Genomic DNA, 26,986 nt, shown 5'->3' with positions numbered 1-26,986 from the left:
TTTCTTTTAAGTACCTATTCCCTTGGGCTGTAATAAGAACATGACACTGGTCCCATATTGTTTTATGTCTTCATGAAAGAAAATATGAATTCTTATTTAGTGGTGTATTTTGAATTTCCTTTTCCTTTGTCTTTTCTTTCGACAGAAACTTCCAGTGCCAACTTCTAATGAACTAGGTCTTCTAAAATTCTCCTTCAGCGAGCTTCGTATGACTGAAGACGAGACGTTGCTAGCAGCCATTAGGATGTTCCTTGATCTAGATCTACTAAACAAATTCAGGATAAATTATGAGGTAATATTTCTTCGGGAAAAATTTCTTCAGAAACTAAATAACATTATTTTCATAAGTACTACATTTACTGTAGATATTACACATGTGTGGGATTTAGATGTTTTTGTAAATAAAAATTGAAATTAAATGATATTTACGCCATATTTTCACCGAGTTGCGGTAATAAACATTTGACAGTAGACCCAACCTTCAGGCTAAACTAACTCTTGAGCTGCGTTTATGTGACCTCAAGAATGAATCATGATTCAAAACAACATAAATCATGGTAAGTGCTGAATGAGGGTTTAATCGAACCTCATTCCAATGCTGTTTCCCACTCACTTCAAGCCTAGCCAATGTGCATCGTAGTGCACATTTTGACCCAAGAAATATAGTTCAACTTCTCTTTAGGTTTGAATTGCAAACTATAAACAGCTTTGATTACTAATACATGTGTACAGCTGTAGTGTGAAGCGAATGCAAAAGATACGACCGGCAGCACGCAGTTTGGCATGAAAGCTTAAATAGGCTGACACAATGACGTCAAAATATCATGATTCAAATCAACATTATGTTTATTCAACCATTTTCAAACATGATTCTTCAGAAGCGTCTTTCCAAATGCCCCTTTTCAGTGTTTCATGTTCGTTTACTTGAACTTTTACCTTCATGCAGAAATGTGTTTCTAAACATGTTTCAAAGCATGATTCTAGGGTAAAAACAGTGGTGCATAAATGTACCTTGAGATTAAAATGATTTATCCATGCTATCACTTCTCAGAAATGTAGCAAGATAATATATTAAGAATCTCATCACTGTGATCCATTTTCATTCTTCCAACTTTTTTTATCCAGACAATGTGCAGATGGCTACTGAGTGTACGAAAGAATTACCGCAACGTGACGTATCACAATTGGAGGCATGCTTTCACGGTAGCACAGACGATGTTTGCCATTATTAAGGTAAATCATCATAACTTCTGGGTATTTCATAAAGCTGGTTGTAAGTTGCGACGACTTTGCGAACGACTGGTAATCCATTCTTGAGATAAATCATGTGCACCAAATTTTCATTGATGTCGATTTAGCTACCTACTAAGAAAGGATCACCAGTCATTTGTAGAGTCGCTAGTACAAACAGCTTCCACCCAGAAGGTGGAGGTTTGCAATGGATTGGAAATATGAAATGGAAGAAATATTCTGATTGGTTCCTAGGTGGTGTTTTGAATGGAATACTCATGTAACGATGATCTTGATTGGCTATCGCCATTTGTGATTTATTGCAGAAGAGGAATTAGGAGGAGGATCAGAAGGCAATAGACTTTTGATGAATTGCAAGAATGAAAGCACAATTCTGATTAGTTCTTTGTCAGCCTTTTGAACAAAATATGCATACAATAATGGTCATAATTGGCCATTCTTATTTTGCAGATGATTTCAAAATTTTATGTTAGGAAGCCCTGGATTTCCTTTGTGAAGGAACAAAGATGATAATGAAATATATTCATAACTGACACTTTGTTTGGTGCTGTTTGAATTGTATGATTTTACATCGAAGTTTTTTTGTGTAATTTTGAAGAAACAAATCTTTTTAGAGAGTAATTAGATCAATTTATTCAAGGACAAAAGCAGGGAGGAAAATGATGCGGAGAACAAGAAAAAAAAGAAGCAGAATAATAATGTCCTGCTTTATACAATGCTTGATAGATAGGAACAAGGTCTCTACTCACCTTTGATATTTGTTATCACCCCAGCCATCAGATCATTGCCTGCACACAATGCCTGCACTTTCTTCATTCCCTAGGGGCCATTCCGAAAGATTTTTCTAACTCAATTGATAGGTGGACTTTATTTGAGGAGAAAAAGAAATTGGAGGAGGAGGAGGAGGAAACGAAGGAGGAAGGAGATGGAGGGATAGAAGAAGAGTAAATAGTAAAAGAGAAAGAAGTAAAATGAAAGAGGCAGAGTAGAAGAAAAACAGAAGAAGAAAAAGAAAAGTAGGAGAAGAGGAGGGGGAAGAAAAAGCAGAACAACTGATAAACAATAGAGAAAGAGAATAAGATCTTTTTTTTATATATAAAAATGAAGGAAGAGGAGGACAAAAAGAGAAGGAAGGATGAAGGAGATTGAGGAATGGAGAAGAATAGAAAATTAAAAGGAAAGAAGAAGTAAAAGCAAACAGCAATAGAAAAACAGAAAAAGAAAAATAGGAGTAGAGGAGAGGAAGAAAAAGAGGAACAACTGATAAACAATAGAGTAAGAGAATTAGAGAAAAATCTTTAAATGAAAATGAAGAAGGAAATGAAAAGAGTAAGAATATGACGTCCTTTTCTTTCTGTCTACCTTCTCTTCTCTCTGGTCTAATAGAGTGGTGGCATGAAGAATGTCTTGACGGACATAGAGGTCATGTGCCTGATGGTAGCTTGTTTGTCACATGACCTCGACCATAGGGGCACCAACAATAACTTCCAGGTCATGTGAGTATCTGTTATGAAAAAAAATATTTTTTCTGCAAAATATCTAATTTAAATGAAACCATTTAAACAGTCAAACTTTTCAAAGCATGTGTAAAAAAATTGGGTTATTATTTTAAATTTGACTTTCCAATCTCTCACCCATCTTGCTTAATTAATTGTATGTTTTTTAATATATTATACTAGAATCACAAACTTAAATGCCCCTGTTGAAACCATGTGAATTAAATACAAGATAAAGTATGTAATGGGTCAATTGATGGTTTATCTTTTTCTCTTTTTTTTCTCTTTGGTGCTAACCATAGGATTGAATCTCCTCTTGCGCAGCTGTACTCGACTTCCACCATGGAACACCATCATTTTGATCAGTGTATCATGATCTTAAACAGCAAGGTATGTAATCTGACTTTGCCCTTAATACTCCTATATTGCTATTGCCATTAACTCCTTCCTCCCCCTTCCCATTCACCCCCTTACTCTCCCCCCTCCCACTTTCCCTCTCCCTTTTCTTTGGTCTCTCATTGACTCTGTGTTAACTTGTCTTAAAAAAATATATACAATTTGAGATATCCATCAATAATACAGAGACTAAAGCCTATAATTTTATTCACTCAGAGACACGGACATGTTTTTTGAGAGGAAAGTACTTGTTTTGTTACTTGGTAACAAAATTTGTGTGGTATGGATGTTTTGAGTGGTGAGTTCATGTGGGCCTATGTTACAAGACTACGAAGCTCAGAATGTGGCATTATGGGTTAGGAACCGGGCCAGATGTAAGTTAGTTGAGGGCTTTAGGTGGCGCTATTTAGGCTATTGTGCCGTTGCTGCCTTAAGTATGACCGTTTTCTGTGCTAGTTTGATCATCTGTTTCCTTGTGTCTGAATCCTTCGACAGGGCAATGAGATCTTCATGAACCTCAATCCAGAAGAGTATACCAATGCCATCAGACTACTAGAGCACGCCATCTTAGCTACGGACCTAGCTGTTTACTTCAAGTAGGTTCAGACAGAGGGTAGATATTTTCATTGTCCATGATGCAGTAGTACATATGAAAATTCCATTTGTTTGCACAAAACGATGTGTCCCTAGGATGGGATGTTAACTATTGTACTGGTTCATCTGCATCCCTCCTAATCAGAGATATCGGGAGGAGAGACCTGTGGGTCGTAGTGGTCCAATTTGCTTTTCGCCTCCCAGGCAAAGGGGAAGGCAAACAATAATAATTAATATAAATGTCTTATACACATTAAAAAAAATTCATGGTTTCCAAGAATTACATGCATAAACATTATACAAATCAATAAAGAAGGATAAGTGAAATTAAGATAATGGGTGTTGGCGGAGGTAGTATTATGTTAGGTATAGTGATTAAATGTATGGATTGTTATAGGAACAAAGAAATCTATGAAACGTGAGGTTCTGTCAGGAAGTGATTTCAAACCTTTACCCAGCCTCAATCAAATTTTAGTGTTTGTCATTAAAGAGCATGGTTCTCATTGGTCTAGATCTCTTTTGCTAATAAGGATGGTTTTAGAACAATGATATTTTTTATTTACATGTATATATATTTTGCTCTTATTAAATTGATAACTTGGCAATAGGCCCTACGCTTATTGTCAATGCTACATGGTGCAGTGGTTCGATGTTCGAGCCCTGGTTATGTCTTTCATATGGAGATGTTTAACCCTAAATAGACTGGGCTATTTCGATGCCTAAGAAGACTGGGGGGCTGATTCAGGCCCCCCCCCCTATGATCTCGGCCGTCGATCGCGCGATCGCAACGAAAATTGGCACACGCGTTACCCATGGCATTATCTACAAAACTATAACATTAAATTCTGCAAAAAATCTCATGTCTCATTAATTATGCTAATTTATGCGTAAAATCATAAGTTTGCTCTAATTAATAAAATAATGCCCCTGAAATGCTAATTTTTGTTTCACATACTCTAGATAGGCATCTGATCAAATTGATTTTTAAAAAATTTCAAAATCACATTTATTTTCTCATGTATTCTATTGTTTTCTAAATTTCTTATGTATTTCTTTGTTTTTCGACTTTTTGTTTTTATTGTTTTTTTCAATGGAAATTGTCGGGGACTTTATTTTGACCATAAAAAAGATAAAATTAATTGATTTTAAGCAGTAAAAGGAAAAATAATGATACATTTATGAATTTTGGCTAAGAACACTATTTGCATTGGATTTGTACACAAATTCAAGTTTTTGAGTAATTTTGGGTCTGCATGCACTTACGAAATGTTGCGTAATTTTGGAACCACGTACCCGGGGGTCACAATTTTGGCCTCAAAAGTTGCGCGAGACTTGAAAGTAAAAAGTCAGCGAGCGACGTGGTCAAAAAAATTTGCGCGGCAGATTTATTGCGAAAAATGTCGAGGGGGGGCTGAATCAGCCCCCCCCAGTCTTTTTAGGGTTAAGGTCAGCCAAAAGGTAAAAATAATTCCTCATTACATATTCACACACCCATTCATTCATGACATTTGATCACCCTTTTTTCATAATAGCAACATTGGTAATACTAATTCTTTCGCACCTGAAGATTTAGATATCTTCTTCGGAGGTTGAAAATTGTAGTCATTAATAAAACGTTGGATTTTTCATATATTCGATATTTTCCGTCAGATCTCGAGGTGAGTTCTTCCATATTGTCGAGGAGCAGAAGTGCGAATGGAACGAGGATGACCAACGGGAGCTACTGAGAGGGATGCTGATGACCGCCTGCGACATCTCGGCCATCTCCAAGCCGTGGGATGTCCAGAAGGAGATCGCCAAGCTGGTCTTTGGCGAGTTCTTTGAGCAGGGAGACTTAGAGCGACAGCAGCTCAATAAAGTTCCCGATGTAAGTCTTCTTAATACATGACTCTTTAAAAGCTTTTAAAGCCTGTCATTAGCTGTGGTGAAGGGTTGGTGTTGCCAACAAAACTCAAGTATCATCAGACATTACCATAATACAAAAGCGTAGTAGTCATTGAATGCATTTTGCCCATTATAATTAAGGCAATTCTCCGGCCGTTAGGATTTAAATTTAAATCTTTCGGTAATGTGTTTCTCATCTGCAATTGCTGTTTTAGCACTTTCTTTACCTATGGTATATAAGGCTACTGACAAAGATTATATCCTGACATTTTCAGCCTGTTCTATGTTTGAGAAGGTGTTTAAATAAACATGAAAAAATATGCCGATATTCTATTTTGTTTGGGCACCCGATCAAATAAAATTCTGATGGAAAATTAGTAAATTTATCCAATAAAACACATTTTAGTTCATGCTTTCCATTGATCACAACACAACCGTTTTGGGACATATGCATTAATATAATCTAAGGTAGTAAAGAAATGGGATAGTGACATGTGTTTTGGGGGGAATTTACCAAAACTGAAGACATGCTTTAATACAGCAGACAATGTCTCTTTGTGCTCTTTGCGCTTTACAAATATCATTACCCTAGTCATAGTATTTTGCCCTGTCAGCACAAAATTCTACTCCCTCAGGAGCATTCAAAATGCTTTTCAAAGTCAATTGCTAAGTATAATGTTGAATTTTGCGTCCTACTGGGTACCCATTAACACCTGGGTGGAGTGTGGAAAGGTGCAGATTAACACCTTGCGTAATGATGCTAGGAATATAAGGCAAGAGTCACAAACCGCTATATCACACTGCTTCATCTTCTTGTTTTATGAGCTACACTGCTTCTTTATTTCTGAAGATTCCTGCATTATTCTAAAACTTTGGTCCGACAGGTACAGTGTACCAGGCGAACACCTTCCTCCTTTACAAAAAGTATACTGGTTTTAATGTACTGTGGTTTTGACTCTCATGCGTTCTTTCTGATGGACGGAGTGTTTTGCTGCACTGAATACAACTGCCACAGTGAAGCATGCAGGCACACAACGTTGTAATATTTTCTTTAGAAGAAGTCTTACAGCATAGGTTGGATTCGAACCCAAAAGTAATTCTTCATGCTGTCAAAATTTCAAGTTGATAAGTTGAATAGAAAAACAAGATACTAAAGTTTCTCTGACACAATTATTTGCGGACTGCTTGGAAGTTTCTCTGAGATTGCACTGAGATTGCAGTTCTAATGAATTGTCTGCTCATTTTTGTTTGTTCTTTCTCTCAATCCCTCCCTATCTAGGACATGATGAATCGTGAGAAGAGGGATCTTTTACCCAAAATGCAAGTGGGTTTTGTTGATGCAATATGTCTACCATGCTATGAGGTAAGTAGCTTACTTTTGAATAAATCTTAAGTTGAACGAGGTGGATGTTTCTTAGATGACACAACATTTGCTACGCGACATTTTCTCTGGTCTTAATATCTGAGGGCGTAGGGTTAGAGTTGGATTTTAATAGAGTTTTTGGTTCAGAATAATGTAATGATATGGATTCTGGTTTATTCAGTTTTGGAGGTTAGATTTTATTTGCACAATAACATGCAGATTTTTGGAGCAATTGCCGCCATAGCAAATGTCTTGGAATCATTTCTTAATGCCGTTGCTTTATAGGAACACGCAACTTTACAAACGTTTGTGTACTGACATGCTAAGTGTGTGTCTCAGTCACATGAAGTCCGTATTAATTTGGTGAAAGCAACCAGCCTTTTATGCAATGAATACAAACCTCTTATAGACCAAGTGAATCCTCATCACTATGTTTAATTTTCCACCTTCCCTTTCGATGTGCAGTCCTTGACGAAAGTCAACGACAAGATGAAACCACTCCTTGACATGTGTCAGTCAAACCGAAATAACTGGCAACACTTGGCTACCATAAGCACTCAACAAATGGAGGAGAAGGAGAGCATCAAGGGCTCGGCAGAGGAGAAGGACATCGACGAATCGGAGACCACGCTGTCAACGGGGAAGTCGCAGGGTGCCCCGCCCAGAAAGAAGTGACGCCAGATGTCAGAGAAAGAGAGAGAAGACGACGATGACGAGGTCGGAGGAGCATGGAGCGGAGGAGGTTATAGGGGATGTGGACCAATGCTATGGGAGCAAATCGATCTTGGTGAGGTGATGGGCTGCTAAGAAGGATAAAGGAATAAAAATCCAATAATTGTTTCATGATTTATTATCTGTTCCACTCGACCTTCATCCCCCTTTACTCAATACTGATTTGTACCGTCATGTGTTATGAGGACAAAGTCATTAATTTTGAAAAATAATCTTTTCTTTCTGAAGATACCCTTGTAGATTTTTTGGAGTCCATGTGGCCCCCTGCTGAAGGTCATACTGTCTTCACACTAATCTCTCTTTCTCTTGGCATTTTTCTGTTCTTCTTCTGCTCCATTCACTCGCATTTCTTGATTTAAAATACACTGGTTATACAGTGAAGGTGTTAGTGTCAATACTGACAAAGTGCTTGAAGTTTGTTTATTGATAATTGATTGACCGGTCAAGTAAAATGCTGCGTTTGAATTGCATGAGGTAGTATTGTCTTGAGTGTAGGTGTCAGCATTAACACTCAGGTATAACAAGCTAACTCTGATGGGTAATTGTAGCCATAGGGCTACAAGTTTGAGGAAGTATTGAATGCCATACAGTTTTACAGGGTGTAAAAGCATAGAAAATGTGCTTATTTATTTCATTTCATTTTACTTTCATTTATGCTGACACTAACACCAAATGTTGGATCTGTTTACATGCTGTGGTCAGCACAGGAGACAGCATGAGGTACATGTATTTAACACCTTCCACAAGGTGGTGCTCAGTTGAAGTACACTGCAATGTGTTATTAGTACCAGCAATACACCTTTTGTCTGACACTAGCATTTTGGTGCTAGTGTAGACTGTCTGTGAATGGCCATGCATATTGCTTGGATATGTGATCAAATGATTGTTTTATTTACACCACATATAACATTATATTGGTGAAGGCGCTAACTGATGCACATTGTTGATTGTATTGAAAGGTGCTTACACAATAGCTCCTGATCATGAACCTTCTTCAAAGTGTTTGGTGTTATTATGACTGTGGCAGTGTTTGAGGTATAACACTGGACCAAAGTGCTCGTGCTGAATTTGATTTAAACCTGTCAGAAACCTTCAAAAGTTGTTGCCTGATAGCAAAAATACTGAAGACTGTGTCATATCACAAGCCATCATTTGTTGTTTTTTGTAATGAAATAATGTATAATGATAAAGGAATTCTTTGAAAAAGAAGAGGAAGCTGATTAAAAATGTTTATTCCAAAGAGCAGATTCCTCAGAGAAAGATTTATTTCTGTTCGACTTCAAAGTCCTCAGCAAGGATGGGAACGCTTCTTCAATGGAAGAAAATCACAAGTCATTAAGTGCTCATATTTGCTCCTTTACTTTCATGAGGAAATCTTTGTCAAGGTCAAAGGTCATGTTTCGATTGTCTCCTCTCTCTTCTCTCTGTGTCGGTGTCTATCGAACAGGAATTAGTCTTAGACCAAAGCTGACTTGCTCATAGAACAAATAGATATGATATTTATTTTAGAATTTACATGTAGCTGTGAAAGGAGGAGATTGCATCTCAAATGCAGTGTCGTGATTCAATTTTTTGAACCACCTTATATGTGGTGCATATTATCCTAATATGTTACAATATTAGATAAGATAACTCTGAAGAAAGTTGTGTGGCTTTTCCATAATTCTGCCGATGATGTTGATTAAAGGATGCACAAGAATCTTCTAACCATGCAAGTATGTATTCTGTGTGCAGTATTCTTATTACAGGTTCCTACTGATTTTTCATTGTGTTTGGTATTAGGTAAATACTCTTCACATAAACAATGGATTTACATGTATGTCTGTGGGATTTTTTTATTATTAACTGGCTGAAACGATTCTGAAATGTGTATAAAGGCACTTTATGTCAGTTTCAAGTTTTTTCCCCTTTGTTTGCCTATTTATTATTCATTATGTAATATGTTTTAGTTCAAAAATAACTACCTGTATATTAAAGTAATAAAGATAATGCACAAAAATAAATTTATTCAAATTCTATTAGCTCATGCACAAAATCATATGCCTGGAATTGTAACATTATATGGGTTTAATGATGGTCATTTTCTTTTATGAATTTGAAGACGTGGTGGTGGTGATTTTCTTTAACCTGATTGTGAGGAAAGCGGGAATGCTTGTTAGCAAGCAACCAGAGGACCTACGGCTTAAAGGCCTCTTCAAGGGACCTGGTACTAGCGCAAGTGTAACCCCTGCTCTGCCGACTGAGCTACCGCACCTCCAAAGTGATTTGATAAAACCACTCTGATTTCGTAGATGTCTTACAGTACTGATTTAAAAATTGTCACCCCTTTTTTTTTTTTGATGATGGGCTTAGCTATGAATCCTCCTTTCAGATGATGTCTATTAAAATAGACACTTCAACAGTCAGCTCTTCATGGGACAAGGTAAAAGATAAACTCCAATAAGATGACAGTTAGTAAGCTGCTGTTTGATACCAATCTGACGAAAGTTATTAAGTGATTGGACATAGAATTTATGAAAACAGATTATACCCGTACTATACTTTTCACCTTTGTTATAATTAAATAATCATGAATCAGTACAAACACTGCAGTTATGGTAGGCAACAGTACTGCTCAGTTGAGATTTTGCATGTCAAGATATAGCCAATACCTGAACACTCTTGAAGTAGCACTAACAAAAATTATTGAATATATGCACGCACACACACACAAAAACATATATATATTCTCAGTGTGATATTTATATAACTGGAGATATATCGGTTGCCTGAATAAAGGAGAAAAGATGGAAATAAAAAAAAATGGAAGGTTTGGTGGTAATTCAAAATAATACATGTGCAGTTAGGTATAATGATGATTGTTCTGTGACTTCATTGACTATATCTTTGTAATCAGCTTTACAATTTGCAAGTTTATAGAAAATTTGACAATTTCAGACAAATCTACATCCAAGGATATACAGCCAGTTAATATAATGATAATAATAATAATGATGATAATAATAATAATGATAATAATAATAATAATATTAATAATAATAACAATAATGATAATGATAATAATAATAATGATAATAATAATAATAATAATAATGATGATAATGATAATAATAACAATATTGATGATAATAATAGTAATAATAATAATAATGATGGTAACAAAAATGATGAAGATAGTAATAATAATGATAATATTAATAATAATGATGATAAATATATTATAAATACAGTGAAACTTGTATATAAAGGCAATGTAAGGGTAAAAAAAAAATCTTATGAGCAGATGGTGTTCATTGAGAGGTTCATGTTTCAATAGAGAAATCCTATTCAAGATACACTCTAATGAAGAAAAATCTGTTGTAGCTATACAATTGAATGATAAATCCTCTGAACAAAGAAAATAATAATATAGGGTATTTATATTGCGCACATATCCACCTTGTTAGGTGCTCAAGGCGCTCCTATATTACCCGGCTAAGCTAGGCATTCATAGCACACACAGCTTTTTAAGGAAATACTTCCTACCGGTACCCATTTACCTCACCTGGGTTGAGTGCAGCACATTGTGGATCAGTTTCTTGCTGAAAATCTGAAGTTATTTCTAAAATCTAAATTACTATTTAGCAATTTGGCCCAATTGTGTAGTCCCTTGACTTTAAGACAGATTGTCATCGAGTGGAGCCAATGTGGATGCATTTCTTGCCGAAGAAAATTTAACATCAGAATTAGGATTTGAACCCACGACTGTCTGATTAAAAGGCAAGAGTCAGAACCACTACACAATCACCGTAAGTGTGTGACACAAAGATATTCATATATTCAGACACCTTATGCATATGATGTCAATATTGCATAGCGCCCTCCCTTAGAGGATATAGGGATATGTGTAAACGGAGTTGTCAGAGATGTGCCAGCTGCAGATCATACACATGCAATTCAGTGGCTTCAACCTCTGACATCAATACATAGACGGTCTCTTTTTACCTTTACTTCAACTGCAATTTGTCAATAAATGTGGAATTCTGCACATGTATTACTTAGTTTTCCATGAAGAAGATGATATTGGTGGACTTATAAAGCATATACAAAAAAAATCAAGATTAGTATTACAATTTTGCATTACAGTATATCATTAGTATTACCAAATTTCAGTAATTGCAGTGAATATTAATAGATGTAAATATTTATACCATTTTTAATTTATATTCAGGAAGATTATTTAATGCTTTCACTATCAATAAAATGATAATCTTATATACACAAAGTCTATTAGAAATAGTCTGGTTATAGTTTGAAGAAATATATACATATAGAAAGAGTTGACGATACTGTTATTATTTTAGTAATCTTTATTTCTTTTCAACTTAGTCTTTCTTTCAACAAAAAAGTATGTAAGTTTGAATGTAGCAATGTTATATATTCCTGACATTATAATGCATATTTTATACATCGTAGAAACATTTTATAATTGTAAATAATACTGTGGGTTCTCAGAGTCATCGTCATGACCTGTGTAAAGTATAGAATGCTTTTTTTTTCACTTTCAATTTTTAGCTTTTGCATGTGTATGAGTTTTGTTTTATTTTGAAAGAATGGTCTGGCATTTTGTCTTCTGATTTAGAAGAATTATGCTCTTTGTGTGCAAAAACCAGTTGAAACCTCTTTGAGTTATGACTTGTACTTGCAGACACCTGCTTGTGATGCATATCATTATTTACTTTCATCAGAGATATTTTTAAGATAGTCTCAATAATTTTTTCGCCGCAGTCGGTTCAAGATTGCCAAGGAGAGCATCTCTCATCTCATCGATAAAAGGTCATCATTATGGTACATTAAGTCATCTTTTCACAAGGAATGGCTTTTGGCTTATTCATACTTTTGTGATGAAGCTGCAGAGAATTGAAGATAAGTTCAGGATGTTGCCAACATCTGCAGAGTTAGGTTGGGGGCCATGTGGCCCCCTGCGCAAGGTCATACTTTCTCTGCATACATATCAACTGCATTTCCATGTAGTTCTTTAGAGTCAAAGTAAGATTGGTCTTTCAGGGCATTTTTTTTCAGTTTCAGTTATATATAATCAGTGGTTTTAAAACTTGGTCTTTAACCAAGGTTAAAAATCATTTCATACAAACTTTCCTTAAAGGTATAAAAGAAACTGCATTGAGATGTTGTCCTGGTGTGTTCAATGAGCACTGTATAGAAGTGGAAAGTTGTTATTCACCTCCTGATCAAAGTATCTTCATCTGTGGTTGTTAACTGCCTGAAATTGGACATTCTTTATCTAAGGTTGGTAATGACCTGGTGGGTGTTTCATAAAGCTGTTCCTAAGTTAAAAGCGACTTTAAGAATGACTGGTGATCGTTTCTTGTGGTAAATGGTATACACCATTGGGGATGGTTTAGCGCAAGAGAAAGGGTCACCAGTCGTTCTTAAAGTCGCTCTTAACTTATGAACATCTTTATGAAACGGCCCCCAGTGCACATATATATAGATATATCCAAACCTTGCTTTTTGTGGTTTTTTCCCCCTTTTCATCATTATTCGCTTGGTATGCAAGGTATGTATAAGTGGTGCGGGTAATAGAACCTCAGTATATTGTAGAGGAATGCAATTTTCCGAACATTGCAATGTCATGTGTGTGTGGATGGGTGGGTGGGTTTTTGTAAAAACAGAAAACCCACAACAAGAGTCATCAATTTCATCCTTGAAATCACGCTTATATAATCTTTGAATTTTCTTCTGGATATTTGATGCTCGATCTGGTGATTTGTTCTGTCAAATCAAACAATATTCTCTGTTATATTTACGTCATTTTGGGGTCAGTTGTTTTCAGCCACGTTTCTGCACCCTAAGCAAATAAGCATCGTCTTCTTGCCAAAGATGAATTGATCCAAGCTGTCATTGGCACTATGACCTTGGCAGCCAACCAAGCCAACAGCCTGTATGCTGAGGAATGCTTTATAATAGAAACAAGCAGAATGGATAACAATTCTAGTTTATCAGCAAATAAAAGGAGGCTTGAAGAATAAAGATGAAGAAAGCAAGTACAAAGAAGAATGTAAGGACAGGAAGAAATACAAACTAGGTGGCATTGTGAAGTTGTGTTTGGATTCAAGAATTTAAAGTCATGACAACTGGACTTGTTGATTCAGGGAATGGTGTTTGATTTTTGTGAGCTGTGACAAATTGGTGTCCATGGCATTATTGGAAGCAAGTAAGTGAATTGTTATGTCGTCCATTCATGAAATTGCTTTTCAATAAGTGATCTCACAATGAAACCGGGAATATTTCAGATTCTTGTGAAAGTTTGAACCTCTAATCCCTACCCAATTGCGGTGCAGAATTAACTTTGGCCTTCTGTCAGAGTAACATTCTCTCAAGAGCTTCAATTAAAAAGAAAAAATGAAAATTATGTTTGATGAATATTTCTTTTTTTCATCTTCAACAAAACTGGGAATGATACATTTCTTCAAATGCAAAATAAATTCTCTGACGTAGGATGGAATATAAAGTAAATGTACGAGGGCCTGTCTCTCATATTCTATTTCTTTAGATTTTTATTTTGTCAGTCAAAAATGCTAAATGATTTTTAAAAGGGTTGATGATTAATGTAACATGGAGAGGTTCATGTTGATCTCTTTCTATGTGTATATCCTTTCAGTTTTCATTTCATCTGATTGTTGTATAATCCAAAGTTTGGTTTGATTTTTTTATTTATTTAAGTGTCCACCTTTTCTTTCAAATTTGTTTTCATAATTATTTGTCGTTGCCAGCTCAAGTTCTTCCAGTTTTTTGTGTATATGCCCGTTAATCGCAGGAGATGGGGAAAGGTGAATATTGTGTAAATTATATTAGGAATAAAATGATATTGCTTTGAGTTTTGAGAGCTATTCAGTGGAGAACACAGGAAAGTGTAGTTTTAGAGAGACTCTTGTCGGGCTTGAATTTGATTCATAATCAAGGTTGCTGTTTAGTTGGCAAATGAGGGAACATTTCACGAAGAGATAAGTATGACTTAGAGTCACTGTCAAATACCAACGCGCACATGATATGTTACCTGCAATCTTATTGGTTAATTTGCAGTAGCACGCTTCCTCTGGGTACAATTTGACCAATGAGGCGATGCCTTTTTAAGTGAGACTCTGAGTTACTTAGAAATCTTTGTGAAATACCCCCAGATTCTTTCTCAGTGGTCATGGTATTTTGAAGTCTTGACAGATATTATTGGTGACAGAATCAAATAAAATTCTCACTTGTTTAAGGTTTTTCAGGTAATTGCTTTGATATGGTTGCATCTCTCTCGATGGCTGTTCGCATTGGAATGAGTTATTTCTCAGTGAGTGTTTGTGACATCTTGTAGTCCTACTAGACGGAATTTGTTGATGCCAAACTCAGTTTAAGCTTCTCACTTGTTTAAACTTTGGCAAATCATTGATTTGAAACAATGAGTTTGTCTCTCAAGGCTCATTCCCCCCAGCTTTTCACCTTCTTGAAATATTTATTTAATACTAAGGAGTAAAGACAAATGTTTTGTGGTTTGTCGATGATCAAGTCTAAGAGCTCAGTTGCAATTTGTATCACTTGCAAAAAGTAGTTCTTAGAGGAAATTCACATCAGCAGAGGCAAATCTATCCTTCATTTGTGATTTTTCACTTACTTTTTATTTCATTGAAGTGGCTCCATGGAGATTTGTGACCCATATATGTTTCATGTTACTTAGCAATAAGTGATTTTGTGACAACTTGGCATGGAAAGAAAACAAGAATTCAAATTTTATTAAGGAAGAAATTCCTCAAAGGGAGTCACACTCATTAAACAATGGTTATGGATAACCACAGAAAATAATTATTTTATCTGACAGTGTTTTGATATATTTTTCTTGGATAGTTTTAAATGAATAACTAAAATATTCATTGAATCCATTTGTCATATATTTATGTCTCGCACTTCAAAGAAATGTTTGTCACTTAATTGAACTGCCTAAACTTACAATCAAATGATTATTCTCTAAAATGAGCTACAGTTTACCGTGTCCATCGTAACCACAAAATACGTGTTGAAATTTATGTATTGCATTTTAAAGGAATGCAAGCAACGCTTTCAGTTACATTAATCGTATTTGCCATGTTGTTGGTTATAGAGTAGCAGAGAAAAATTCAACTTATATTGTTTTAAGCAGGGTTTTAAGTTAATGCATTGCAAACTTTTGATATTTGGTCTTATTTGTGCTCTTGTATCTATGTGAAGGTTCATTTCTTTTTGTTAGGAGATAGTAACTGCATTTTGATATCATTTTCACAAACAAATCATAATTCTAGTCGTTTTTTTTCTCTGTATTTTTCTCATGTTTGTATAAATCCGAAATTTAGTGTGCTGGACACACCATAAGATTTTAATGAATTTTCATCTACTTGTCTTGTCAGAAACAAAAGGACGTTTTGGAAACTAGACTTGGACAGGAATCATAAATTACTAATTACGAACACAAGTTCTCGGCCAAATTTTGATAGCATGACTTCAGAAACGAAAAATTATATACACACTAGACCAAGTTACTTTCAAAGGGCTTTGAATGAAACAGACTGACGACAACCGATCATATTTCTTTCTCTATTTCTCAACAAATTTTGTTTTGTTTTTTCAAAGTTTGTCAACATGGGAGTCCATTATGTGTGTTTGTCCATTATATCTGGTGGTACAATGTGTGACACGTGTCCTTTGTAACCTTCTACCATCAAAAAAGCAATAAGTCAATTTTTGAAGAAAATTTTACTGATACTATGCATCATATGCCATAGATGATATGATGTGATATATGTAGATTTCATGTAGATTTCTGTTGGATTCTTTTCGTAATGGGTATGTACGCTCACATATTTATTTCCCAATAATTAGTGGAATGTCAAGTATTTATAAAGCTATTGTATATACTATTGAAAGGAGCAAAAGGTAGTAGGTTGATGAAATTGCTGTTTGAACATTTGCTATGTGTTTATAATCAGTATAAAGGTTTGAGAATGTTGTCACATGGAAATGATATTTATGCTGTATGGATCAGTTTTCCCCTCACAAACTGTAGAGGGGGAATGTCCACACTTGTGTTTTGAAACCATGTTACTGTCATAATGGGAACACTCCCTTCAGTTGTGTGAAATGTACAAAGTACTCATTAATTCAAATTTCTCGAAGACATTATGCACAAGTGTAAAGATATATCAAGAATTCATTCTGAGCCGTTTTTCCTTGAATGCTAGAAAATTGTGCATGTTATATTCACCCAAAAAAAATGATTTTGGAAGTTATTTCAATATAGATTTATGATATGTACTATTATTATAAGATAGATGTATAGTGGCACATAAATAATGAATGAGTGATATATATAAAGAAATATATATATATATATTCACGAACGGAGTATGCAAATATTATAGATATACAAAGAACATATATGTAGACATAATATAACAAAGGCAAGAGCATTGATATCCTATTTGTTAATACACATCTACCGAATTTAAAGAAATTGGGACATTTCTTGTCCTTTATCTAAATTGTCTATTGTAGTCGTTTTAAAATGAATTCTATCACTGACACATTTCCGTCAATTACAGCAAGATTTTTCTCTTTTTGAACGTGTTAGAAATCGGAATGTATTTATTATACATATCAATGATCTTGCCTTTTAGGAATAGAACTGTTCTCTCAAATCTTCAATGGATTTTGTTGGGATTTGTTGTATATCTTGTAATTTGGTATATTCGCTGAATACACATATTGTATTCACCAAGCCCACAAAATGATTACAATCAAAACCTGTGTGTAAAAATGTTGTATGTGGATGTCTTTTGAAGTTTTAGATATTTTCAAGGGGTTGTCCCGATAATCATTTCTCTTAAAAAGCTGAATTTGGAATGTATTTAACTTGTTTTACGTTTCTGATATGTTAATGATGTTTTAATGCTCTTATTTGTTTGCTTGTTTATCGTCAGGTGTTTTTTTTTCAAATCTCTTCTATGCATCTGTGTACAAGCCACCCCTCTTTTTACTATAGTATTCAGAAGTCCGTGATCCTTCTCCTGTATTCATATATAGAAATGGAAGAGTTCATTTTAGTAGCTGGGGTGCAGAAATGATATGTTGAAAGGTTATTTCATTATCCTAATATTGTTTGTTTATTTAATTTTCTACTTTACTTTGCCATATCCATGGTTTAGTTTTCTGTGTGTTCTTTAATTCATAATGTTCTTTAATTTATCATGTTGCCAAATGTCATATTGTGCCAAGTGTATTATTTTCTTTCCATTTTGATACTTTTTTTCTTTCAATATGATTTACTTTAAGTTGTTCATCCAAGTACATCTCGCTTTCATAATCCCCGCAATTTCTTGCTCTTAAAATGAATTAAATCTTTGATTTGTCGCTTTCATTTTTTTTATTGCAAATAATCATATGGGATAAAAACCTTCATTCTTTTCACTTCATTTTTTTTCATATTGATGCCAGTATTATCTCATGAATATTGCTTTCATAAACCAGGCACACTGCCAATTGCCAAAAGGTATTCCAATTATAAATTGTGTGAAGTTACCTCCTTTCTGCCCCAATTGGACTGTCAAGATGTGGGGATTTTTCAGGTACAAAGTTACATCCTTTCTGCCCTTATTGAACTGTTATAATATCATAATTTACAGATGTATTGTCAACAAAAAATTGTCCTATTGTAGATTGAGAGGGTCATTCTTCTAATAAGATTGATAATTATTTATTATTTCACTGGCTGGAAACCATAAGTACTATTTTTAAATCATGGAACTGGCTATTCACTCTTTTGGGAGTTACTTCAGATTTGAATTCAAAGTGAGAAATTTCAGTCATTTAGAGTTCATTCCATGTTAGAACTTTAGACCCCAATTGATAGTACTATCAGATATCTGTAAATGACCAACTTATTTAATTGATCAAGTCATGTAAGTTTCTCATTTGAGAGTAGAGTTCACTCCAAATCATATAGAGAGTGGAATTTCACTCCCAATTAACAATCCTCAGTGCTATCAACTCTTTATTGTTCATCCAAATGAGTGGTGTCATTTACTCTATTAGGAGTGGATTTCCACTGTTTTATTTCCACACCAAAACTGATGAGTGGATTTCTGATTGCATACATTAAGAGCAGATTGAAATCATAATTAACTTAAGTTTGACAAACCTCAAAACTTTCAGGTACCAATTGGAAAGTACTGTATAGAAGTTTTACTCTAAGAGGTGATATGTGTGTGTTGTGATATATTAAAATTGAATATTTAAATGCCCAAATAATCCTTTTGCTAAAGGAGAAATGCAATTGCATGTATTTGTAAGATTGAATTTAGACCATGGCTTTTTGAATTCTATTACCTTTATTTATCCTTCTGGCCACCACTCCCCCCCCCACTGCTTTTATATCTATATTTCTTGCTTTGTTTGTTCTAGAATAGGGTACGTGCAATGTAGTATGTTCTGACGTTATGAACAGTAAGCTTTTAGTGTGCTTCTTTTGTATTTTGGGGACGCTATTCTGGTGATGTAAAAGTTACTTTTCTGCTCATGTAATGCCATCATGCAAATTATGTGGATGGAATTTTATTTATATTCTGATGGTGGAAAACATACTGTAATGAATAAATGCTCACACCATTATGGTGAAATATTTGTTCTTTCATTCACACCCTCATTTGGATTTCATAAGGGAAATGAATTAATTCAAATTTCATTAAGTTATCCTTCTATTTAAACTTGCCAAAAAGTTTACCAATTATGTGGTATATATGTTACGTATGTCTGTCTTCATAGATGTTCTGTTAATTGTCCTTATCCTTATTTTTTATTATTCTGTTATTGGTCTAACCATGCCCAAGCTGTAGTGTTTCTGTGCTGAATCTGTAATCTATTTGACGCTTTTTTTAAATCAATATAGTATATTATGATATTAATTATCCAATGTATATGAATTATAATCAATTATGTACTATACAATAGCATAATGATAATCTTCCCACACCCAATGCACAAATTGAACCACAATGGGTTTTTTTTAGTATATACATAAGCCCAGACCCGACAACAATTATGAAATCATCGCTGATTATCCATTTTGTGTGTTGCTTTTGGTTTGAATTATAGAGAAAGTATGGAGCAATGTGTATCTGGCGCGATTTAATGTCCGATACACAATGATGATTATATTGTGATTTTTTTTATTTATACATAATTACTATGATATATTATCATGTGTAGACACACTCTGTACTGTATTGACTGATAACAAACTACTAATTAGCTAGGTGTTTATTGAATGGTTATTTAAGGTTTTCACTATCAAATGAATCCAAATGACAGCAATACTTATCTATTATTTATCTGTAATATATATGTTTCTTCTTTTTTTTCTTCTGTTAAAGTTTCATTATTTCAAGACTATTCAAGAAGAGAATGATTAAAAACAATGTGTGCCGTGGATTCAATAAAGAAAATGTTATTAGAGAAGAGGATTGATTTGTTTTGTGGTGTTTTATTTTGAAGGGTTTTCCTCCCTTTTTGCAGAGAAGAAGAAAATATATGGAACTTAATCCTTCTCATTAATTTCAGTCTCTTCTAATTTTCCTTCTGTTTATTTTCATCTCACATAGAGTCAGATTATTTGTATTTATCATACACACAAAATAAAATGTTTACAGAGCAATGCTAAAGGACAAATTCACCTCAAAATGATTGGAATGAAAAGAAAAAAATAAAACAAGCAAAACACTTAAATTTCATCAAAATTGGATGTGAATTAATGCTACGACATTTCAAAGATTTGCTTAATTTCACAAAACGGTTATAATATTCACCTCCTTGTTGGTATGCGAATGAGGGACCGATGACATCATCCTCTCATTAGTTATTTTGTAGTTTCTTCTTCTTTTCTTTTTCTTCTTATTCTTATTCTTCTCCTTATTCTTTTTCTTCTCCTTCCTATTCTTCTTTTCTTCTTCTTTCTTCTTCTCCTCCTGCTCCTTCTTCTTGAATGAATGAATGAATTTATTATCCAATGCAATGATAATACCAATTTACAAGTTTACAGCCAAGCAGTTATGAATACATAGAAAAGCAAGGATAATAGGAACCAGAAAATAGCATGAATGCTAGTCAAGTCTGGCCCCTTCTAGTCTAGAAAGATAGAAACATGTTTCTTAACTTGTTAGTTAAGAATGAACAATCGTGAGTCTACTAAATATACTCCGTAATGTATATATATATAAAGACTACATAACAATTTAACCAGAGTTAACATAATTCACATATTAAAGATATCTGATAACAAAAATACTGTATAGATGATAACAAAATTCATTTTTTCAACAACAGCTTTACGAAAACTTGGATCTTGATGGTTTCTTTCTGATTTTGGTTGGTAGCTCATTCCAACAAGTTGTGCCTACATAAGATAAACACTCCTTTCCCAAGCTTGTCCTAACATTTGGTACATACAGATTCTCATCTTCCTTTTGCCTTGTATTATATCAATGTTGAATTAGTGAACAATATTGTAGCAGCGAATGTGGCAAATTTGTATTAATTAGATCATACATAAAACTATAGATAATCTATACCGTTGGTAAATGTCAAGTATTTTAAGAACCCTGAATAGTGGTGCTGATCTTCTTCCTTCTTATTATTATTCCCTTTCTGCTCCTTCTTCTTCCTTCTTATCATTATTCCCTTTCTTCTTCTAAATCCAAATTCAAATGTAATACAATTAATGGGAAGAAGTGGAAAATAAAACCTATCTATTATCATGATTATTATTCATTTCAAATATACATTTCTGGGACCGCCCCCCCCCCCCCACACACACATACACTTAGACCCCAAATCACCTGCAATAGACCCCCAAATAATAAAATAAATGGTTCCAATTAGAAACAATTAGCAATATAACTTTTAGAAAGAAAAACAAACTAGAGTCAAAGGAAGGATCTTCGCAACGATAAAGTTACCACAAAATTAGCTCGGCAGCACCCCCCCCCCCCTTCTCTTGGCATTGTCTTGTTTGCCTGCAGAATATCACGTGTCCATTGTTCTTACGTAACTAATACCGCAACATTTTTACCCCCACCCGTATTATAGAATAAAGAAAGTATTAAACGACAAATTTGCATAGAATAGAAACGAAAGGAAAAAACAAGGGGCGTGTTGAAAGAAAGCCACAGTCCACAGATTATGCATCTTTTGTAATCCCCAATAACAGCTCGACCATAAAGAAATCCATTCAACATATGTATTCTTTGTATCATAATTCAAAAACCTATCTCGGAATGTTCAGTGGATTAATATTGTCCGTCACCTTTTACAATGATTATTCGACTTTCATTGTTTTCATTATGTTATTTTCTTTTTTCAGGACAGAGCAATTGATAATTTGATAAATGTATATTTTCGAGGCGATAAAGGCGTTAACCCCCCCCCCCCCACATGCTATTCTTCGTATTTACCATGTGTGTAATGTCTTCAAATTTTAAGTTAGGTCCTATTATTTCGTCTGGTATCCACTGTAGTCTAATCGGATGAACAGTTTCTGAACCGAATATTTCATATGATAAATTAAATACAGAATGAATAGTAGACGAATTGAAAGTCAGAGCACCTTTTGCATTGCATAAGGCCAGATGTAGACCAAACCCAATTGAAAGCAGGGCTTGGTCCATGTGAGATCTAGACCAACTGACTGTAGACCAAGTGGGCCCTGGAAATGATTTTTAAGAGGGGATGCTGGTTTAGAAGGAAAATTCGACAAGCAAAAAAAGATTTTCAGTTAAGAATGAAGCGGTATTTGGTCAGGGAAAATTGGACAAGCAAAAAAAGTTTCATAAAAAAATGAAGGTCATTTTGGTTGAATTTCTACATTTAGCATACCAATCTGATATTCAGGGGGTTCTGTCTATGCTGTGTTACACACACAATACCCCCCCAAAAAAAAAACCCAACGAAAAATCTTGGGAGTGCTTGAAAAGCACCCCACTAAAAAGCACCCCCGCATCCATGGGCCATAAATACAAACCAAACAAACGAGAAATTAAAGGAAGTTGACATATGAGATAGGGTCGTTCAGTTCTGTAATGAGACCCCATTTACTGTATGAATTGTCAAGTTGTTTTCATCATTGAAATGAAAATAGAGTTTAAAGATATACATATTTTGTAGATCTAAAACCAATGCATATACTTCGTAATGATTGAATACAGAAAGTTTCATCGACGAATTAATATTCAAGTATTGATTGTTTATGACGTTTTTTTGGTGAAAATAGTTTTATGGATGACGTAATAAATATGCACTGAGCAAGCTGAAATATGTAATATTTTTACATATTTATACCTTTCGAATGTGCTAACGAATATTGACATCTTAATTATTTGAGTTTTCATACAGTTTTTAACAGAGAATCTGACCTTAACACAAATTAAAAGTCAATCTTGTGTTCTTTCTCAGAGAAGAAACTTGGTATGATTGTGTCCTTTTCAATAAAATACCAGTAAAATATTTCAAAAATATGAGTGGGAACATGGCACAATCAGCTCTCTTTAATGTCTGCATGCAACGCAACAGTTTTATCAGAAAAAAATACCTTTTACCCTTTTTTATTTCAACTTTGAAAAATGTCGGGTTTTCATTAAAAAAATGAAATAAAGGACCATGCTCGATTAATATCGTGTTGTCAATAATTCTGTTTCCATCAAAGATGACTTTATAGAGCACCGTTTGATGGTACGATGACATTAATTTTGTTCCGGTGACAATTGCTGCGATGGAAAAACTGCACGTCCAAACAAAAACTAACCTCCAAGACTATTTAATAAACCATAATCCTTATACTTACATTGTTCTGAACCAAAAACACAATTACAATGCTAACTCTTAGCCTATATCCTCTGAGATATCAAGGCCGGAATAATTGTCGCCGGAAGAAATGTCGTGTTGCCCCTTTGGATATTAATGTATAAATGTATAAATAAAATACCCTTTGGTATTAAATTGTATAATCATGGAGTTCAGTAGCTCCATGATAATCTTTGGGCATCTGCCAAGTCACGAGAAATGCTTCGAACATGACTCGAAGTATAATGCCATTGTGATTGTTTGTTTATAGACAAACTTCCTGAGATAAGTTGCGAATTTGCTGTCACACGAAGGCCCGAAACACAGATCATCTTATTTCGGTGTGAGTTGTATTGATGACTGTGAATGATCAATCCTAAAATCAACATCAGTAAGTTTTTTCTTGCAATTATATAGTTACAATCGCCTTCTTTTTGCCACACACTGTAAATATTGTTTATTTCTTATTTTTTCATATTTTTTATTGATTTAGGGGGTAATGATATACTATTTTTAACATCACGAAAAATAGAAATAAGACGCTAGTACGTAACATACAAACGACCAAACGTAATCATTGGTAAAACTACTCCCCCCCCCCCCTTCCATCCTTGAGGCTGGATCAGGTGAATAGAGATGGCGTATGACGGAGTTTGGTTTTTTAGGAGGTAAAATTGCAGAAAACAAGAAACTCTGTAATCCTTTAAAATATTTCTTTGTATTTGTTTTTCATGTGTCTTATTCAGCCATCATTATCATCATCACAGAATTGAAATTGAAAATAATTAGAAAAGACTGGAATAGGTAAAGTAGGATCAGATTATGAAAAAAAAAATTATTATTATTTTTCATTTTCATTGTTTCCTTCGTTTGACGGTCGAAAGATTTTTTTCTGCTGTTTTGTTTGAGAAGGGGCGTCTGCAAGGTGTATAAAATTTAAAAGACCCACCCCTGCCCCCAAAAACACTTTTATTATTATTTTTTGGGGGGCGGGGTGTACCTTCTTCGAGTTTGCTTGTATTGATTGGTTCTTGTTGGCTTTACGTGTGTGTTATATTTCCTGTAGATTTGTAGATGTTAATAAATAGGGTTCTTTACGAATAATAGCACAAATACAATGCAACTATCCATTTTCATGTGCGAGTAGTCTTTTATTACTCATGGAACGCCACTTGTTCATTTGTAATAACCCTCAATTGTTATAACCACATGTAATTACAAGGAAGAAAATCCCAATTTTTTTCCAGTCGTGCGTAACTATAACACTAACGAGCAGTTAGATTTAGTTCCTTTGTACCGTCTGGGAATCAACAACTTTTCTTACCTTGATCTATTGTTGTTCAGTAACTTCACAATTTATTTGGGCGGATTTAAAGGGGCACTCCGGACTGAAAATAGGCCTTAATCTTAATACAAAGAGTAAAAATTCAATTTACCAAACAACACTGAAAAATCATCAAAATTTGATAAATATAACGAATCTATTGGATTTTAAGGTTTCGCAATAGTTTGTGAATGTTGAATGTAAACCGTCATGGATATTCATTAGATGGGCTGATGATGTCATGTACCCAACCCACCTTTTTTCTCATGTTATTACATTAAATCATAAATATTTCACATTATTATACATCAGTGTACTATAATGTATCTGTTGTAACAAAATAAGTTGCAGCGATGTATATCCTATACATTAAATCAGTTGTCAATCCATTTTTTTTTCATTTTTGGTGGAAAATTTTGAATGAATATAAATCTACATAATCATAATATTATACAAAGGAATAAGTGGGGATATGACAGTCGACTTGGTCATTGCATATTCATGAGGACATGCATAGAACTGTTTAATTACTGAAATAATGCAAGTCCGATTTTGATGAAATTGAGTGTTTTGTTTGTCTGATATTTGATCAAATCATATTATGTTCAACCTCGAGTATACCCCTTTAATAATATGTTCAAAGGTTGCATCCATAATAGCTCCATGCATCCATTGTGTTCAATTGCAGTGGGCTATTTTGAGCTGCAAAGTCGTTTCACCCCACGAGCATGCATGCAGACCGAGCATACGGGGTGAGACCGGCGGGTACAGGAACCGCACCCCCCCCAAAAAAAAAAAAAAAAAAAAACGGGCGAGCTTGTTATATTTGGCACATTAATCAATTTCAGACAGCTCAAGTGAATTAGAATAAGGGGGGGGGGGGGGGTGGGTGGGACGGAATTTTTCAAGTAAGTCTTCATACGTTTCTATTTTAACGTTATGATGATGTTAGTGATAATGATAATATAGTTATGTTAATGATGGCAGTATGATAATCATAACGATAATTATAACACCCCTCCGCCTCCAAAAAAATAAATGATATGATAATAACACAAACTACTATGAAAATAATGATAATCTTAATAATTGCTTTGATGATAAAATTTTCATCACACAGGATATGAATAAAAATGCCCCAAAGAAATGCCCAATGTTGGTATACTATACGCATAAACTCATGGGGCACTTTTACCCAATATCTTTTAGAGCGAATGATGATAATAAAAATAAGAACAACTAAATCAATAATAATATTTCTACTTTCGATGGAAGGAATATTAAATACTTTAAAATGATCGAACGAAAACCTTGAACTACATGTAGGCGATGTTAATAAACAGATATTTATAACAACATGAAAATGATTTTGAATAGACAAACATGACAATTACTTCAGCAATAGATATTATTTATGAATTCATTTTTATTGGAGCAATAATCTTTTCCCTGATTGTTCCCACATATTTTCTAAGAGTAGGTCGTAGTTATTAATATTTCAACTCAATTTTATTGAAAAATTATACATTTTTAAATTGAATATTGGTAATCAAATAACAACTGACAAATCACTAGTGACAGATATTCTTTCTCTCCTGTATCAATATTCCCTATTTGTAATCTTTAATATAGGCCTATACATTGTTCCCTTTCACTCTTTCTCAATAATTATGACATACATCTTTTCTATCCTTTTATCATGTACAAAATTTCCCAACATTTCAGGAAATTAAAAAAAAAGTTTCTGAAGGGGGAGGGGGTGTATCGAGGGTATTTTTACATTCACGGTAGTGGTCGACTATACCCAGTAACTCCCCCTAAAGGTTTCACAATTTTCCCGACATAGATCTTCGAAAGTGTTTTTATCAACTGTTTTCTTCTTTCTTTCTTTTCTTTGGGAGCGTGAATATAAATCATTTTCAAAATATTTAATTTCCATGCAAAATTAAAACTTACATTTCCATGCAAAATTATTATTTTTATCTATTTTATAAATACAGATAAATTGTAATTCTGTACCCGGTTGAACATTAGCCCCTCTCCTTT

General features: G+C 34.2%; 1 protein-coding gene across 2 annotated transcripts in view; it reads left to right on the top strand.

Moving 5' to 3' along the window:
* Positions 1 to 8,819, top strand: part of LOC121431588 (dual 3',5'-cyclic-AMP and -GMP phosphodiesterase 11-like) — a 72,924-nt gene extending 64,105 nt beyond the window's left edge. For both annotated transcript variants that reach the window (XM_041629136.1, XM_041629135.1), the window contains 8 exons: positions 146 to 292; positions 1,126 to 1,233; positions 2,638 to 2,747; positions 3,050 to 3,137; positions 3,639 to 3,739; positions 5,388 to 5,604; positions 6,901 to 6,984; positions 7,450 to 8,819. In XM_041629136.1, coding sequence (XP_041485070.1) covers positions 146 to 292; positions 1,126 to 1,233; positions 2,638 to 2,747; positions 3,050 to 3,137; positions 3,639 to 3,739; positions 5,388 to 5,604; positions 6,901 to 6,984; positions 7,450 to 7,659 — 1,065 coding nt within the window. In that variant the 3' untranslated portion in view covers positions 7,660 to 8,819. The remainder of the gene's footprint in view (positions 1 to 145; positions 293 to 1,125; positions 1,234 to 2,637; positions 2,748 to 3,049; positions 3,138 to 3,638; positions 3,740 to 5,387; positions 5,605 to 6,900; positions 6,985 to 7,449) is intronic.
* Positions 8,820 to 26,986: the final 18,167 nt, after the last annotated feature.

The sequence above is a fragment of the Lytechinus variegatus genome, chromosome 18 (assembly GCF_018143015.1).
Source record: "Lytechinus variegatus isolate NC3 chromosome 18, Lvar_3.0, whole genome shotgun sequence".
Taxonomy (NCBI): domain Eukaryota; kingdom Metazoa; phylum Echinodermata; class Echinoidea; order Temnopleuroida; family Toxopneustidae; genus Lytechinus; species Lytechinus variegatus.
The sequence above is the reverse complement of the archived record's forward strand: the minus strand, read 5'-3'. Positions and strand labels throughout refer to the sequence as shown.